Source organism: Rhinoraja longicauda, chromosome 3 (genome assembly GCF_053455715.1).
Source record: "Rhinoraja longicauda isolate Sanriku21f chromosome 3, sRhiLon1.1, whole genome shotgun sequence".
Taxonomy (NCBI): Eukaryota; Metazoa; Chordata; class Chondrichthyes; order Rajiformes; family Arhynchobatidae; genus Rhinoraja; species Rhinoraja longicauda.
In genome coordinates, this window is record NC_135955.1 from 77,604,783 (window position 1) to 77,623,055 (window position 18,273).

Here is an 18,273-nt window from a genome sequence, read left to right on the forward strand (position 1 = left end):
CAGACAGAAAGCAAAGAGTGGGGATAAATGGGTCCCTTTCAGAATGGCAGGCAGTGACTAGCGGGGTACCGCAAGGCTCGGTGTTGGGACCGCAGCTATTTACAATATACATTAATGACTTGGATGAAGGGATTAAAAGTAACATTAGCAAATCTGCAGATGACACAAAGCTGGGTGGCAGTGTGAACTGTGAGGAAGAAGCTATGAGGTTGCAGGGTGACTTGGACAGTCTGTGTGAGTGGGCGGATGCATGGCAGATGCAATTTAATGTGGATAAGTGTGAGGTTATCCACTTTGGTGGTAAGAATAGGAAGGCAGATTATTATCTGAATGGTGTCAAATTAGGAAAAGGGGATGTACAACGAGATCTGGGTTGCCTAGTGCATCAGTCACTGAAAGGAAGCAGGCAGTGAAGAAAGCCAAATGAATGTTGGTCTTCATAACAAGAGGAGTTGCGTATAGGAGCAAAGAGGTCCTTCTACAGTTGTACAGGGCCCTAGTGAGACCGCACCGGGAGTACTGTGTGCCGTTTTGGTCCCCAAATTTGGGGAAGGATATTCTTGCTATTGAGGGCATGCAGCGTAGGTTTACTAGGTTAATTCCCGGAATGGCGGGACTGTCGTATGTTGAAAGACTGGAGCGACTAGGCTTGTATACACTGGAATTTAGAAGGATGAGAGGGGATCTTATTGAAACATATAAGATTAATAAGGGGTTGGACACGTTAGAGGCAGGAAACATGTTCCCAATGTTGGGGGAGTCCAGAACCAGGGGCCACAGTTTAAGAATAAGGGGCAGCCCATTTAGAACAGAGATGAGGAAAAACTTTTTCAGTCAGAGAGTTGTGAATCTGTGGAATTCTTTGCATCAGAAGGCAGTGGAGGCCAGTTCTCTGAATGCTTTCAAGAGAGAGCTAGATAGAGCTCTTAAGGATAGCGGAGTCAGGGGGTATGGGGAGAAGGCAGGAACGGGGTACTGATTGAGATTGATCAGCCATGATCACCTTCAATGGTGGTGCTGGGTCAAATGGCCTACTCCTGTACCTATTGTCTATTGTCTAACTATACTTTTAACTGATAGAGTGACACCTGGTGGGCCTGCAAAAATCACACCATGGTATGCATTGATGAAGTTTGAGTCTTTTTGATTTATGGGATAATAAAAAGTAAGATTTCACGTCACTATGGATCTTTATGAAAGAAGAGATTGGATCTCTTGGAGATTTTCTTATTCTGTAATTAAAGAAATCAATACTTGCTCCATGTCTTGGTGGTGGAATCCATTTGCTGCTCATCTCCCCCCGATATTTCTCTTTACAGCATTGTTCTATTCCATCAACTATATAATAAAGCGGATATATTAAAGTGAACGAAGCCAAGACATTGCCTTAGAATAATTTTACAACTAATGGTGATCTTCTAATGCCTGTATAATTTTGTTCACTTAAATAGTCAAATTTTCCTGCAAAGAATACGTGTGTTCACAACGCGCTATTATTTAAACGCAAGTCAACCTGTAGGATTTCGCGAAGAATGTAATACGTTGCAAGTAGTGAATCATTGGCTGACTTATATTGGTTTGCAATTTGCTAAGACATCACACTTTACACTCCACCATATCTGTTTCTTTTAATATAGAGAATGTTGAAATTGTTTCTGATTTGCTTATTAATTTGTGGAAATTTAATGCTCATAATTAAATGTTGGTACTCTTATTCATATAATTATATCAAAAATAATCAATATATGTTCCAGAAAGGGAACAGTTAAATCTACTGTGTCTTTTTACTGCTTAGAGTTATTTTTTGTTAGAAGGTCTAAGTAATTCAATTTTAATATTTTTCTTAGATTCTTGATATAATCTTTCTATCCCATGCTTTGATATCATTGTATATAATTTAATTCTCATAATTTTAGTTAATTCACCCTCCTTTTCAGTTGTTCACAGTTTAACTAGGAAACAGCTTTCCTTATTGTAAGGTGATCAATCTGCACTTGCAGCAAAACAGAATGCAAATTATATTCAAGGTCGACGGTGCTGGACAAAGTGCTTGTTACGAAATGTCCTTTATTAGTATGCTTGTATTAAAATGGCATATTCATAAGATAATTGGCTGTCCTAATTCACATTAAACATTTCAGTTTCAAAAGTGTGAACAATGTTATTGTTTTTTCCCCCAGATTTGCTATCTAGAATTGACTTAGAAGAACTAATGAAGAAAGATGAACCACCTCTTCAATTTCCTAAAACACTTGAAGAGTTTGAATATTATTTTAATGAAAGTAAGTGTGCATTTCCAGATTACAGGAAAATACCTTAAAATTGTAGTGTAATTATTTTTTTATTTTGTTTTTTTTATTATCCCATTTGGAGGAAAAGCTATCTATCCAAAAGCTATTTTATAGCCATCAGTTAAAATTGAATCAAAAGTTAGAAGTGTTTCTCTTACTAATGAAAATACTAAACAGTTGATATATGAACTAGCAGCAGGATAAAATCTAAAGATACTGATTCTATGCATCATAGAATCATGGAATGATAAAGCACAGAAATAAGCCTTTTCGGTCCACCATGTCCTTGCAGACCATGATGCCTATCTACACTATAATTTACCGACAGTAGGCCTATATCCATCTATGCCTTTCCGATCCAAGTATATGTCCATTCCAGGTCAGATTGTGTCTGGAATTACCCCTTCAGCCCAACTAATCCATACCGACTGGGTGAATCTTTTCTTTACACTCTCTATTGTTGTACTGTGGCAATCGGAAATGTACACAATACTCCAAATGCATTCTGAACACTGTTGTGATGGAAAGTTTGAAAAATCAGTGTTTCACTGAAAAAAAGTAGGGTAAATATTGAAAGACTTAAAATTGTTTAACAGATTAAGATGATAAATAGTCAAGGTTTGATTGGACAGTTGAAAAAAGTAGCAGGAGTTTCAAATGAGGTACTTTGTGGATTTGATTATCAATGCCACTTATACATTGACATTTACAGCTTTTGACATGATTGACCACAGAATGGATCTCCTCTGTTGTCCAAGCAATTGCATTTCTTCTTGTCTTGTCCCCTTTTTCATTATTCAGTAGTAGTCAAAATGTCACCTACATTGATTTCCTTCCCACTTCAGGATCGTTAACCTTTGACACTTAAGGATCTATTTTTGGGTAAAAGTTTTTAAAAAAATGCTGATGCAGAAAAACTGTCCTTGTCTCCCTTTATTGTCGCTCATCTAAAAAACATATCACTGAGCTTACTTCACAAACTCTACCAAGCCACTAGTTTTGAATCCCACCCCCAAGTGTCTCCGATTAGTTATACTATCCAGCATTGGATGGCATTTGACTGAATGTTAGGAAGTGAAAGTCATTTCCTTCATTACTAACTTTGTTCATATAGACTTGGACACTGTAAGAAGTTCTAATGATGACAAGTCGTTTAACTTCATATAACGTTCTTTATCAGCCATAATCATTGGAGACTGCAGAGAAAGAGCTACGCTCTCAACCATCTCGATTATTCTAATATCTTATCAATAAAACTACTTCCACACATGTGCAAGACACATTCCATAGGATGTCAGTCCGAAGACCCGGCCTGGATCAGGAATATAGTGACTGATCTACATCCTCCTTGCAAAGCAATGCAAGCCAAAGCAATAGCCATACCAACGGTCATGTATAAAAACATTAAGTCATTAGTCTTTGTATCTGGGATTCGGCTTGCAGACCCGTCCTGCCCAAGTTTTGTAGGGCCCTTCAGTAGTACTTCTCATCAGTGATGCCACCACCAGCACGAGGTTCACAGGTGATTTCTTCACACGCGATTTCTCTACCGGTACCGGCTTAACAGGTGACTTTTCCATGGGTGGTTCCTCCACTGGCAGCAATGTCATCAGTGGTTCTTCCGCAGGTGCAGACGCGAGCACCTTGTTCCAAAACTGTTCACGGTCCACTGTCATGTGTTCGTCATTTAGAAGGGCCTGTCCATCTTCTGTCCACATTATTTCATCTGGTTATTCCGAGGGATCGTACGGGATTCGCTGCGATGGTACTGGCTCCTCTACCGGTAAGAGGTGTCTACGATTTCTTCTGTAGAGGCTACCTTGTGACTGAACAAGATAGGATCTGGGTTCCTGGCATTTCTCTTTGACCGTGCCCATACGATCGTAGCCTTTCTGGGTTTGTAGCCTGGCAGTCTGCCCTTCCTGCACAGTTTGGAGGGGACGACATGAACGATCATAGCACGCCTTCTGTGACAGCCTTTTGTGGAGTAGCTGAGCCTGGACCACGTGTGGCTCTAACAGTTGCTTCGAGATGGGAAGGTCAGCATGTGTGTGTCTGGACATTAGTCTTTGAGCAGGAGAGCCATGAGTCGCGTCACGTGGTATGTTTCGGAGATTGAGGAGATCTAGGAACATGTCCGACCGGGCTCGGTGGGACTTTTCCATTACTTGTTTGGTGTTGTGGACTGCCCGTTCTGCCAGCCCATTCGATTGGAGATACTCAGGACTGCTGGTGACATGATTGAAGTCCCATTGCGCATCAAAATCTTTGAAGAGCTGGCTCGTGAATTGCCCAGCATTGTCGGACATGAGAGTATGTGGTACCCCATGGACCGAGAAATGCCTCTTTAGCTTCAGAATCACCGCAGTAGAAGTAGAAGTGCGAATTAGATCAATTTCAAACCAGCTGGAGTACGAGTCCACAAGAACAAAGTACTGTTGATTGTGCCAATCCAAGATGTCGGTCGCTACCAGGGACCAAGGCAATTCGGGAACTGGGTGCAGCAGAAGTGGTTCTCTCTACTGATGCGGCATGGTACCGTTGCACAGGGGGCAAGATTGTATCGTCTGGAGAATGTTATCCGTCATTGCAGGCCAGAAAAAAATGCCCCTCGCTCTCTTCACTGTGGCTTCTGTCCCGGGATGGCCCCTGTGTACGTCGACGTACTCCCGTTGGAGTGAGACCACGATCACTGCTTTGCGACCCTTCATGACGACCCAGTCATCAATAGTTCATTCGTCTCTAATGGGAAAGAAGGGCTGAATAGAGCACAAAAGCATGTGCTGCTCGCTGGTCCATCCACATTTAATGATAGAGGTGAGTGTCTGCAATGATAATATAATATATTCATTTATCAGTCCCATGCCGGGGAAATTTACAGTGTTACAGCAGCAAAGTGGATAGCAAGAGAGCAAGAGATCATTCAGTATAAATAAAAGATACATAAATTGTCATCAGTTTTCTGTGTGCTCTTAGCTGTTATTGTTGACTCGTCTGCTGGGAGCAGTGCTGGTTTTGCAGTCTCACAGCAGCGGGAAGGAAGGACCTCCTATATCTCTCCTTCACGCACTTGGGGTGAAGGAGTCTGTCACTGAAGGAGCTACTCAGTGCAGTGATAGTGTCCTGCATGGGGTGGGAGTCGTTGTCCAGCAGCGATGTTAGTTTTGCCATCATCCTCCTCTCTCCCACCACGTGCACTGAGTCGAGGGGGCAACCCAGGACAGAGCTGGCCTTCCTGACCAGCTTGTCGAGTCTCTTCCCTTCCGCCGCTGAGATGCTGCTGCTCCAGCAGACCACTCCATAGAAAATGGCCGTTGCCACCACCGTGTTGTAGAAGGTCCTTAGGAGTGCCCCCTGTACTCCAAAGGACCCGAGTCTCCTGAGCAGACAAAGTCTGCTCTTGCCCTTTCTGTATAGTGCATCGGTGTTTTCAGTCCAGTCCAGTTTATTGTTGAGGTAGACACCCAGGTACTTATAAGAATCCACCCTCTCGATGTCCATTCCCTGGATGTTCACCGGTGTCGGGGGCACCTGGCTGCGTCTGCGGAAATCTACCACCATCTCCATGGTTGCGTCAACCAAGGTGGCGTCCTTAATCATGTATATCACCAGTTCCTCCATGCGAGACGATTGGATGAGGTTGACCACCATAATGTCAAAAGTGTCCTTCTCAGCCGCGAGCTGGGCCGTGGATTTACTGGGAGCCCGAGACAAAGTGTCGGCCAGGTACGTAAGCGTTCCGCGTTTGTAAACAAGTGTAATGTTGTGCTTCTGGAGCCTTAACATCATCCTTTGTAGTGTGGCGCAGTCCCTAGGATTGATGCATATGCGGATCGCTTGTTTGTTCTTTTTCGTAGTAGCAACCATAGAGCACACCCAGTCCGTTGGTTCCACGACAGGCGTGATGACGCTCAGTGTCTGCATTCTGTCCAGTTCGGCTTTGACCCGGTCCTGCATAGCTATGGGGATGCGATGTGCGGAACGAACAGCAGGTCTTACGTCCCGATCCAGTGTCATTGAATATGTTACTGGTAGCTTTCCAAGCTCGTCGGTGAAGAGATCGCTATACGGCGGCACGGTAGCGCAGCGGTAGAGTTGCTGCTTTACAGCGTATGCAGCACCGGAGACTCAGGTTCGATCCTGACTACGGGTGCTGCACTGTAAGGAGTTTGTACGTTCTCCCCGTGACCTGCGTGGGTTTTCTCCGAGATCTTCGGTTTCCTCCCACACTCCAAAGACGTACAGGTATGTAGGTTAATTGGCTGGGTAAATGTAAAAATTGTCCCTAGTGGGTGTAGGATAGTATTAATGTACAGGGATCACTGGGCGGCACGGACTTGGAGGGCCGAAAAGGCCTGTTTCCGGCTGTATATATATGATATGATATGATATGATGATACTCCGTAAGAAATTGCTGTGACGTGTCATCTTTAATCGGGGTCAGCTGGTGAACGACTTTGCTGAACAAAACCAGCCCCATGTTTTGACATGCTTCGAGACCTAGCAGTGGCACTACGTTATTATCGACAATGTACCACGATAGCCTATATGACTGTGCCCCTACTTGGCACTGCAGCTTTGCCTTCCCACTGGGTATGATGTTGCTGCCACCATACGCCACTAGCGTGGTACTGCATACCCTTACTTGCTCGGGTTGTTTGGCATTCCTTAGAGATTTGAATCCATTTTTAGACATAATGTTGCACTAGTGTCTATTTTCACTTCGACCTTGACACCATTAACCAGCAGAGTAACAAAGGCTTCGTCATTCTCTATCCGTTGTGCCTCAACTGAATCCACTAGCAGTGTGACACCATCAACATTGGCCATTTCTTCGGTACTGCTATCAGATGGAACAGACTGTGACTCCGATTGTACTTGGTGAACAGGTTGTCTGTTTATCCCTCTGTTGGAAGCCTGTGGTGTGGATTTGCAGCATCTCCTGAAATGATTACGTTTCTTACAGGCATGACAAATTTGGCCGAAAGCAGGGCCTTTCTCCCTTTTTGCTGCATGATTTCCTCCACAGTTGGAACAGCCCACAATAAAACGCATTCCAGACTGATCTGGCCGGACTCTCACCGCTATTTCAGGTTTACGTTCTCTTCGGAACCCAGCCTGAATGGCATCGATTCTCGTGGCAGATCGTTGTGCATTAGTTAGCGTTTGGGTGTTAAGAATAGTTGCCTCACGATTCTCAGATGGAGATAGCCTTATCCAGAGTTAAGTCAAAGTCTAGCACAAATTATTTTCTTAGTTTGTCACTAGTGAGACCACAAACTAGCCTGTCTCTAATAAGCTCATCAGAGAACACACCAAACCTGCAGCTCCTCGCTGCCGTTTTTAAAGCGGAAATAAATGATTCAACAGTCTCACCCTCCTTTTGATTCCGGGAGTTGAACTTAAGACATTCCATGGTAGGATTGGTCTGATGGCTGCATAGTTATCTAAATTTTGTCTCGAGACACTCAGGATCCTCCCTCAATTCAGCAGGGGTGACGACCTCTGGTTGACCCCCAACGGCAGTTGTATGACTGTCTCCGCATACTCGAATTGCTTGGCTCGTTGAGAAGCCTCCAGTCCTGCAAGATTGAGGAGCATATTCACTTGAGTCTGAAGCAGTTTGTCATAATGTGCGGCTGCGATAAAGACATCAAACTGTTCCTCGAAAATGCGCCAGTGTTCACCAATGTTGCTGTCGAAGACGAGAGGATCCGGCTTCCGAAGTGCATTAGCCATCGGAGCAAACAGACTCTCCAACCTCTCTCATGAAGAAAAGAGAGGGAAAAAAACTCACTGATTTCCAGCTGATGTTGTTCCGGAAGACCACTTCTGACACCATGTAAGAAGTTGTAATGACGATGTCATTTAACTTCATATAAAGTTCTTTATTAGCCATAAGCATTAAAGACTGTAGAGAAAGAGTCCCACACTCTCAACCATATCGATTGTTCTAATATCTTATCAATAAAGCTACGTCCACGCATGTGCAAGACACATTCCATGGGATGCCAGTCCGAAGACCCGGCCTGGATCAGGAATATAGTGATTGATCTACAGACACCAGATCTTTTGCTGGCAAACATTTGAGATTTTCTCAGATTAGACCTCTCTCAGATCATCTGCTAAAGTCCTCATCCATGGCTTTGCTACCCCACTAAGTTTAATGTCATGCTCTTTGATTGCCTGCCATGTCTTTTCCTGACCAAAGACAAACATAAACTGTGTTATGATCTGTCTTATCTTCTGGTTTAGAGATATTTCTGTTTAAATATTTTAATCTTTGTTTTCAATTCAATTAGTGAGTTCACTCACTGTTGCGTTATCCAACCTTAGAGATAATACTTCTCCAAATAACGCTTTTTGTGCACCACAATCAACTTTAATGGCCATGCTTTCATCTGCCGAGGCAGTAGGATTTGGTATTTCCCACAGCCTTGCCCCAAATCTCTCTGTTTCTAAACTAATTTGCCAATTTAAACAGTGTTAATAAGGGTCTCGACCCGAAACATCGCCCATTCCTCTCCAGAGATGCTGCCTGTTCTGCTGAGTTATTCCTGCATTTTGTGTCTATCTTCTTTAAAATAAACCTGTTTGAGTCTTTTTGTGGTAAATTTTGTTTGATAAAATTCATCAGAAGCTCCTTCATTCATATCTACCATATAAGTAAAAAAACATTGGGGTTCAACTAAGAAAAAATACTTGGGAATTTAGTAATACTTGCACAAAAACAGGTTATTATTGGGTGATATGGAAAATTTTTAAAACTCGATTCTCTTTGTTGGATGCCTAAGCTTACTCCAAGTTTGTGGATGATGCCTTATTTTAAAAATAAAGGAAATTCCACAAGGAAGCGTGATCTTTTTGTTTTGATCCAGATTCAATGCATTGTATACAATTGCAATTCTTTTAAAACAGTGATTAATATTATTAATAGATAACTTGATTTGCATCTGCAACATTATTTCTTTGAATATTATTCTTGAATTTCCTCCACATGGTGAATGAATTCAAAATATTAAAAAGTGCATTAATTAATGCTAACAAATACAAAAATGGTAGATTGTTTGTATTTCTCCGTGTTAAATGTAAAACATTGTTAAGGTTCCATAAAAAGTAAGTAAACGTATTTTCTTGTGTCTAGAGGGACAGTTAAGACATATAAAAACTGGGGAACCATACGTGTTCAATTACCATGAAGATATGCACAGATGGAACCAGAAACGTTATGAAGCCCTTGGAGAAGTAAGTTCCTGAATTGTCAATTTGATGTGTGTTGTTTATTAGTGCATTTAGTAAATAAAATAAAAAATCCATATGGATTTTTTCAAATTGCTTGGCTTGAATGAAGGGTTCCTGACCTGGAACAAATGTTGAGATATTGAGAACAAATATTGCCACATATCCAGTCATAATTTTTTTCTATTATTGGGAGCGAGTCAAATTATAATTTTCAGATCTGATCTCTGCACCAGGGTACAAATTTGGAAAATTAGTTCAATGGTTTAATGGCACTTTTTTATTGTCACAAGCACCAAGGTACAGTGAAATTACTTTTTGCATACTGTTCAGTAAAAGTATTAGTATACATAAGCACGTCTTAGATTCAGTGCAAGTGGACAGGCTAGATGCAGGAAAAATGTTCCCCATGTTGGGGGAGTCCAGAACCAGAGTCTCAGTTTAAGAATAAGGGGTAGGCCATTTTGGACTGAGATGAGGAGAAACTTTTTCATCCAGAGAGTTGTGAATCTGTGGAATTCTCTGCCACAGAAGGCAGTGGAGGCCAATTCACTGGATGTTTTCAAGAGAGTTAGATTTAGCTCTTAGGGCTAATGGAATCAAGGGATATGGGTACATATTTTGGAATGGAACAGGGTACTGATTTTGGAATGGAACAGGGTACTGATTTTGGATGATCAGCCATGATCATATTGATCATATTGATCATGATCATATTGCTTGGCGGTGCTGGCTTGAAGGGCCAAATGGCCTCCTCCTGCACCTATTTTCTATGTGTCTATGTATAGGAATAGTACTTTGAGACAGTATATAAGAGCCACCAGGTTTTGGCACTATTTTCAAGTCTCAGTTGTTGTAAGTGCAGAGTTTTTAACCTGGTCATGAAAGCCTGCTCTCCTGGCAGCGTTACAGGGTCAGCCAGGCCAAGCGTAGCCATTGGTTTCCTCCATTGCTGCTCCACCACTCTGTGCAGCTGTAGGTTGCGTCTGGTCTGCGTGCTCGGCCTCTTGAAACGACACCCGATCCAGCCGAGCCCCTGGCTGTTGCAGGACCTCCAGTGAGGTGACTAGTGGAGTTCCACAAGGGGTCGGTCCTGGGGCCGCTCCTCATCACGTTGTCTATTAATGATTTGGATAAGGGGATTGAAGACTTAGTGGCCAAGTTTGCAGATGATGCTAAGATTGGTGGAGGGGCAGGCATAGAGGAAACAAGGACTCTGCAGAAGGACTTGGAAGATTGGGAGAGTGGGCAGAGTAGCAGAGGATGAAATTCAATATAGAAAAGTGCGGAGTCATGCATTTTTGTAAAATAATTATTTTCTAAATGAAGAGAGAATCCAGAAATCGTAGGTGCAAAGGGACTTGGGAGTGCTGGTGCTGGACTCCCAAAAAGTTAATTTGAAAGTCGAATCGGGAGTAAGGAAGGCAAATTCAATGCCAGCATTTATATCAAGAGGACTGGAATACAAAAACGGAGATGTAATGCTGAGGCTCTGTGAGGCGCTGGTAAGACCGCATTTGGAGGACTGGGAGCAAATGTAGGCCCCATATCTGAGGAAGGATGTGCTGGCTCTGGAGAGGGTCCAGAGGAGGTTCACAAGAATGATTCCAAGAATGAGTGGGTTAGCTTATGATGAGCCTTTGACAGTATTGGGCCTCTACATGCTGGAGTTTAGAAGGTTGAGCAGGGACCTCATTGAAACTTACAGAATAATGAAAGGCAAACATAGAGTGGATTTGGAAAGGATGTTTCCACTGGTGGGAGAGTCTAGGACCAGCGGTCAGAGCCTCAGAATTAAAGGGCGCTCTTTTAGAAAGGAGGTTTGGAGGAACTTCTTTAGTCAGAGGGTAGTTAATCTGTGGAACTCATTGCCACAGAGGGCTGTGGAGGCCAAGTCAGTGGATATTTTTAAGGCAGAGAGAGAAATTCTTGATTAGAACGGGTGTCAAGTGTTATGGGGAGAAGGCAGGAAAATGGGATTTAGAGGCAGAGATCAGCCATGATTGAATGGCGGAGAAGACGCGATGGGCCGAATGGCCTAATTCTACTTCTATAACGTAAAGCTGTGAACCACTTCACCGTCAAGGTACACTGCACTGCCTCCTGCAACTGTTCTGCTTACCAGTGCTTTGTTCATCGCGACTTCCTTCCAGTCCTCGGGGACGAGCAGGGTGAGACGGGTGAGCCAGGCCAGCTGCCAGATGATATGCGCGGCAGCATGGGCCCGTTGTGTGGCACTACGATCCACAGTAATTTAAAATATATTTTTGGAATGTCAGAGTAGCCTTAAATTCCAAAGAACTCAAAGATAGAAATAATAAAACCACAAAAACAGTGATCTGTTTAAATGTCATGTAAAATTCTGTGTATATTGCTTATTTTATTCTTGTTTGCCTGTGTAAATTATGGAATCACCAAGTATAAATTTACTACCTTTACAAGATAACATATTCGACAAAGCAACAAAAAAAACTCACCAGTTCATGCAGCATTTCGTGCAGGGAAATAGACAAGGCAGCATTTCGGGTCGAGACCTTTCAGATGATTTCAGCACTACCTCTCTTTCACAGAAACTTTTCCACAGAAAAACACCTTTGCACTAAATACCATTAGGCATTATTCAGTACAGAATATCCTGGAGGCTCTGTGATGGAAGCACTGTAACTCTGAAAATCATTCAAAACACTTGAACAGACAGACAGACAGTCAAAGTCATTGGCAAAATATTCATTGCCAGAACTTAAGAAACAAGCACCAAGACCTCCATAGGCTTAAGATGCAGAACCTCTTAAAGATCCTGTTTTAGGAACAGACTGTGTATATGAACAAGCATTTAGGCAATGGATGGGAAGGATTTGTTGGCTGCTGCTGGTGGTAAACGTCATGGCCATTGGTCGGCCTATGTTTTTAGTTCAATACTCATCTAGATACATTTGCTGAATGAGTAATTAGGTGGCAGATGAAATTTGTGATCAAACTAAGTTTAAAGGTGTGGGAAAGAGTAAGGAGGAACGTAATCGGCTACTGATAGTCAGAGGCTGGCTGAATAAGCAGATAAATGGCAGATTACTTTCACCTTTATTTCCCCGTTATCCTAAAACATATTAACTCTCACTTGCCCATCAACTTCATTTTGCTTCATTTTACTACTTACCGTTACCAAGAGATAATTTACAGTTAGTAGTTAAGAATAAACATCTTTGTGGTGTAGGAGGAAGTCAGAGCAGCTGGTGAAATCACAGGAAGAACATCCACACTTTACAGAAACAGCACCCGTGGTTAAGATTATGCCTGGGTGCCTCGGGCTGTAAGGCTTTCAGCTGCAGTTAAAAAATATGACTGATAGGATAAATAGCTTTTCCCATTAGTGGATGGTTCCAGAACCAGAAGGCACGATTTAACTTTTTTGGCAAAAATACATAGGTATGAAACATAAAATGCCCCTTCAGCTCACCATGTTCATTGCAACCTTGTATCCATTGACACCGATCTCATTTGTCCACATTATGTATTTATCCTTCTATGTGTTGTGTACACAGGTGCATGTTCATATGTTTCTTTAAGTGTGTTTGTATTTGACACCCCCACCCCCTTTGGCAGCTAGTTCTTGATATCAACCACTTTCTGTATAAAAAAACATTCGCTTGAAATCCCCTTTCAAACTTTTCCTCTCACTTTAAAACTATGCCCTCTTGTATTTCATGTCACTATCCTGGTAGAAAGAATTACTTTCTTATCTACATCTCTAATAAAAACATATATACCCTAATCAGATCACCCCTCAGCCTCCTTTACTCTAGGGAAGAAAAGTTTAAACTGTCCAACCTCGCCCATAATTTATGTTCTCCAAACCAGACACATCCTGGTGAATCTCCTCGGCACTTTCTCTAGCATAACCTCATCCTTCCATAGGACCCTTCAATCAAGACAGATGTGGAAAGTGACCTTTTGGACTCAAAGTAAATAGAATCTGAAATTCCTTGTATACAAGGTGTATAGAATCAATCAATTACTTCAAAATGCTATTGGATTAGCAAGAGAGAGAATAATTAGGAGGATTGCAGGGAGAGAACAGGAGAATGGGACTGAGGGAATTACTGTGCTGGGCACCTGGCATAGATTCAATCAACTGAATGACCTCTTGTGTCTGAGCAACCTGTTTGATTCTATTTAGTGCAATAGCTCGGTTCTTTCCCACTAGAAATCTAGATTTTTTTTTTTCTCAAATATCTATCCAAACCATTTTTTCAGCCCTCTTTCCACCACCTTTACAGGTAATAACTTTTAGGTCATTAGAATTCTTTATGTTTTTAAGCACAGGTTTTAACAATCAGATAATGAGAACAGCTACTCTCAACACTTTCTATACTTGCCATAATCTTTTTATGTCCTCTGTCAAATATTGTCTCAAAATGCTTAACTCAAGAATCAGGACTCGAGTCAAGGGTTTTTAATTGGGAAATGGAACAATTATTTTTTTACTGGCTGCAGCCTTACAGTGATATTAATGGAACAACACAGCAAATATAAATGCAATAAACAATAATATAACAAATTATCAGTAATACCAGGTGACCAGACCATAATAGTGGAAGCTAAAATATGTCGTGTCTCCTATGCAAAGTCCATAGTAGTTCATTGCTGAGGTAGGCTTGTGGTTCGGATTGTGCATTGTCATTTAAGAGTCTGATGGTTAATGGAAAGAAGCTGTTCTTGAACCTGCAGGTAATGATTCTCAGACTCCTGTATTGTTTTCCCAGTGATAGCAACAAGATGAGAGCGTGGCTCAGGTGGTATGGGTCTCTGATGATTTTAATTGCTTTCTTGAGGCAGCACTTCATGTAGATTCCTTCAATGGTGAGGAGCACAATGCCCATGGTGGACCATTCGATGTCCACCATATTCTGCAGCCTCTTTCGTCCTTCGGATTTTGAATTACCGAACGAGGCCAAGATACAACCGTCAGTATACTCCCTACCTGTAGAGGTTCAATAGAGTATTCAACTACATGCTGAACCTCCTAGAATATCTGAGAAAGTAGAGTCATTGATGAGTTTTCTTTGTGATTGCATGAATGTGCTGGGGGCAAGTCAGAAATGTGCATGCCCAGGAACTTAAAGTTGTTGATTCTCACCAGTGCCACCCTACCAATGACAATAGGTTCATGGATTCATGGTCTTTCCTTCCTGAAGTCAACAATCAGCTTCTTGGTATTGTTCATTAATGAGCAAGATTGTTGTTCTGGCATCATTGTATCAGATTATTGAGCTTCTTCCTGTACTCTTACTCATCATTATCCTCTAATCATGTAACAATGGCGGTATCGTCGGCAAATTTAAACATGGCATTTGAACTGCATCTGGCCACACAGTCACAGGTATAGAGAGAACAGCTTAGGGCATTGAGCACACAGCCTTGAGGTGCATGCCCCCATGATGCGGGTCAGTGTTATTGCCAGTCCGTACTGACTGAGATCTGATAATGAGGAATTTGACGATCCAACTGCATAGGGATGAGCAGAGACTCAGTTCCCTGAGGTTGAGTTCCAAGGAGAACATCATAAACTTCTTCAATATAATCTTGCTGGTAAAATCTGTCATCCATAGCTCCCCTCATTCCCTTTATGTATCTCTTCATTCTCCCAAGGAACTACACATCAGTTCTGAAGTCCGGTGACCAGGATTTGGATGCGCTAGTTGTGACTGAACCAAAGTTTAGTCAAGGATCAATATCACCTCCTTGTTTTTAATTTTGTTTCCACTGTTTGCAATTCCCAGTTTCAGATATACTTTACCAATCATTCTCTCATTGTGATCTGACATTTCCAAAAATATATTCATAGGTACACTTAGATCCGTTGTTTCTCACATATAGGGTCAAACAGGCCCTTTGACCCAAGCTGCTCATGCTGACCAAGATGCCCCATCTACACTAGTCCCACCTGCTTGCATTTGTGCCATATCCCTCTAAACCTCAAAACCTTTCCTATCCATTCCTTCTTAAGTATGCTCCTCAGTTCCTGAAACTTCTCCAGGAATATAGTTGATACCAGCCACCTATACCTTTCCCATGCCTCCTTTCTCCTGACCAGTGCCTCAATTTCTCTCATCATCCAAGTGTCCTTACTCACACCTGGCTTACCCTTCACTCTAACAGGAACATGTATGCCACCACCTCTTGTTATCACACTTTTAAAAGCATCCCACTTTCCAGTTTTCCTTTGCCCAGTAATAACCTACTCCAATCAACTTTAAACATCCGTTAGAACTATGCCATTACATTTGTATTGTTACTCCTTGTTCTTTCTGCAAAATGTATCATTCCATACTTCTGTTAAATTTCATCTGTACTGTCTTCTCATTTTGCCAACTAATGGGTTGGTACATCCTTTACCAGTTCTGCATGCCATGCCTTCAAGCTTTGTGCTGACTGCAAATTGTGGTAATCCAATCCAGTGCATGCATACCACAATTTGCAATGAAAATCACCAACCTCTGCAAAACACCATAACTACATCCTCCATTTTGAAAAACAACTGCTTATGACAGCTGAGCATTTTATGTCTTTGACCATGTTTTTTAAATTCACCTTCCTACTGACACCTTTATTTCATGGCCTCAGTTTTGTTAAGCAGCTTTTTTTGTGATTTATGTCAGGTTAATCAAATACCATTTGCCACATTGAGAGAATGATTAGTATAGCTCATCCTTATCCATTCATAATTCTCCAGGGTTTAATAATCCCTGATTATTGTCTAAAAGCTTCTGTCAGCAGTGAGGGTAAACTGACAAAGTTGCCATGCATGTCATTGCATTTCATTTTGAACAAGGGGGCAGTTTTGCTGATCTCTAGATCTTTAACACCTCCTCTGTATCTAGGAAGGATTGGAAGATCGTACCAGGTCTGCTGCAGCCTCTTCCTTCACTTTTGCCAGCATCCCATCCAAACCACAAAACTACTACAAAAACCAGTTAACAGAATATAAATTGCTTTTCCTCGTCATGTTTTCCCTTTATTATCATTGCCACCTCTTCTATTAAGATATCAGCAACATGGTCGCCCTTGATAAAGATTGGTGGAAAATGTTCCGAAAATCGCAGTTCCATCCTTTACTTCAATACATAGGTTACTTCTTGGTTCAAAATGGATTTTACTACTGCAACTACCCTGTTACATTTTATATTAACTGCCATTCTGCTTTCAAATTCTATAAGTTTATGTCTTGTATTCCTTTTCATATCTCCTCTCAATATACAAGGACAGAAGGAACTGCAGATGCTGGTTTACAAACAAATACACATAGTGCTGCATTAACTCAGCAGGTAAGGCAGCATCTCTGGTGAACAAGGATAGGTGATGTTTCGGCTCTGAAGAAAGATCTCAACTTGAAATGTCACCTATCCGTGTTCTCTAATGATATCACCTGACTTGCTGAGTTACCCTAGTACTTTGTGTCTTTTTTTTTCAATATATTTGAATTTGTCCTTCAGAAACATCTTCAGTTTTGAAAGTCCATCTGCGGCCAGCTATTTTACAGGAGTGGGATACATAAGTGCATATGGAAGAGGCATTAAGGTAGATTGGCATATTGCACCCATAAAACAAAGTGCTATCTTTCGACTACAATAAGCTATCAATCAACTGTACAGTGCACCACTTGCAGAGCTACAACTGGCTGCTGTTTGGAAATAGAGAATAATGTGTCATCACCTCTTTTTGAACTGTGGCCATCATTGATCTCTCATACACAACAATATTCACAAACTGAGTTGCTACAAATATCTTAGGCTTCAGCCTGGAAAGCAGTGTGATATTGACAATTACTTAATTGTTTTGATAGCTGACAATTTACTCCATTCCATTGCTTTGTCTTTTCCTTAGCCATCTTTAACTGCTTGATCAATGGCCATCTCAATGGCAAGGTTAGTCAGGGATTGCAAGTTAAAAATAATAATTGTGTTTTATTCATTTCTTACGTAAGTGAAGAGATTGCAGAGCCCCGGTAGAGAAATTTGTATCATCAATAGCATGGGTAATATGCTCAAAGATTGGAGGGTGGCTAATGGTGTGCTTTAATAAAGAAAGTTTGCAAGGAAAAGCTTGGGAACTACACACCAGTGGGCTGGAGATCAGTGGTAACGGGGATTCTGACAAATAGGATCTTCATGTATTTCGAAGGGATTGATTAGGAATTGTCGTCAAGTAAAGTGCTGCCATTGAGTGTTGTTGAGAGAGCAATGGTATGTTGAGTGTGTTTTGATGAGAAAGAGGGATGTCACAATGTACATTTGTGATTGTATTGCTGAAAGATATGATGGAAGAGAAAGAATGCTGAAATGATGGGAGAGAGGAGAAAGTATTGTCATAATACAGCAGCTGAAAATTATTCCTCATTTATTCCATCTTCACACACAAATGTTTTTCACCACATAGCAGCTGGCAGTGGGAACAGAGGAGAGGAGGAGGAGAACAGTGGGAGCAGAGGGTCAGGTTTCTTCCTGGCTGTTACTTTTGGTAGTTTCTTTTTGACTGTACCATTGGTTCTCAAACAACTGTAATTTAAAAAACGAATGTATCTTCTCCACTACCATCACAGGATCATGTTCCTGTTTATAATTTTTATTTTATTGTTGCAAATTTCAGTCCTCTCCATTTATTTAGATTTTAAACCAAAGTTTGTTTAGTAATCAATATCTCTGCCTGGAACATCAACCCGTGCTCTCCTTTGTGTTTTTCTTTCAAG

At 41.6% G+C, this 18,273-nt stretch overlaps 1 protein-coding gene across 2 annotated transcripts in view; it reads left to right on the plus strand.

Moving 5' to 3' along the window:
- Positions 1-18,273, plus strand: part of arb2a (ARB2 cotranscriptional regulator A) — a 378,083-nt gene that overhangs the window by 11,678 nt on the left and 348,132 nt on the right. For both annotated transcript variants that reach the window (XM_078396498.1, XM_078396497.1), the window contains exons 3-4: positions 2,181-2,282; positions 9,436-9,536. In XM_078396498.1, the coding sequence (XP_078252624.1) occupies positions 2,181-2,282; positions 9,436-9,536 (203 nt within the window). The remainder of the gene's footprint in view (positions 1-2,180; positions 2,283-9,435; positions 9,537-18,273) is intronic.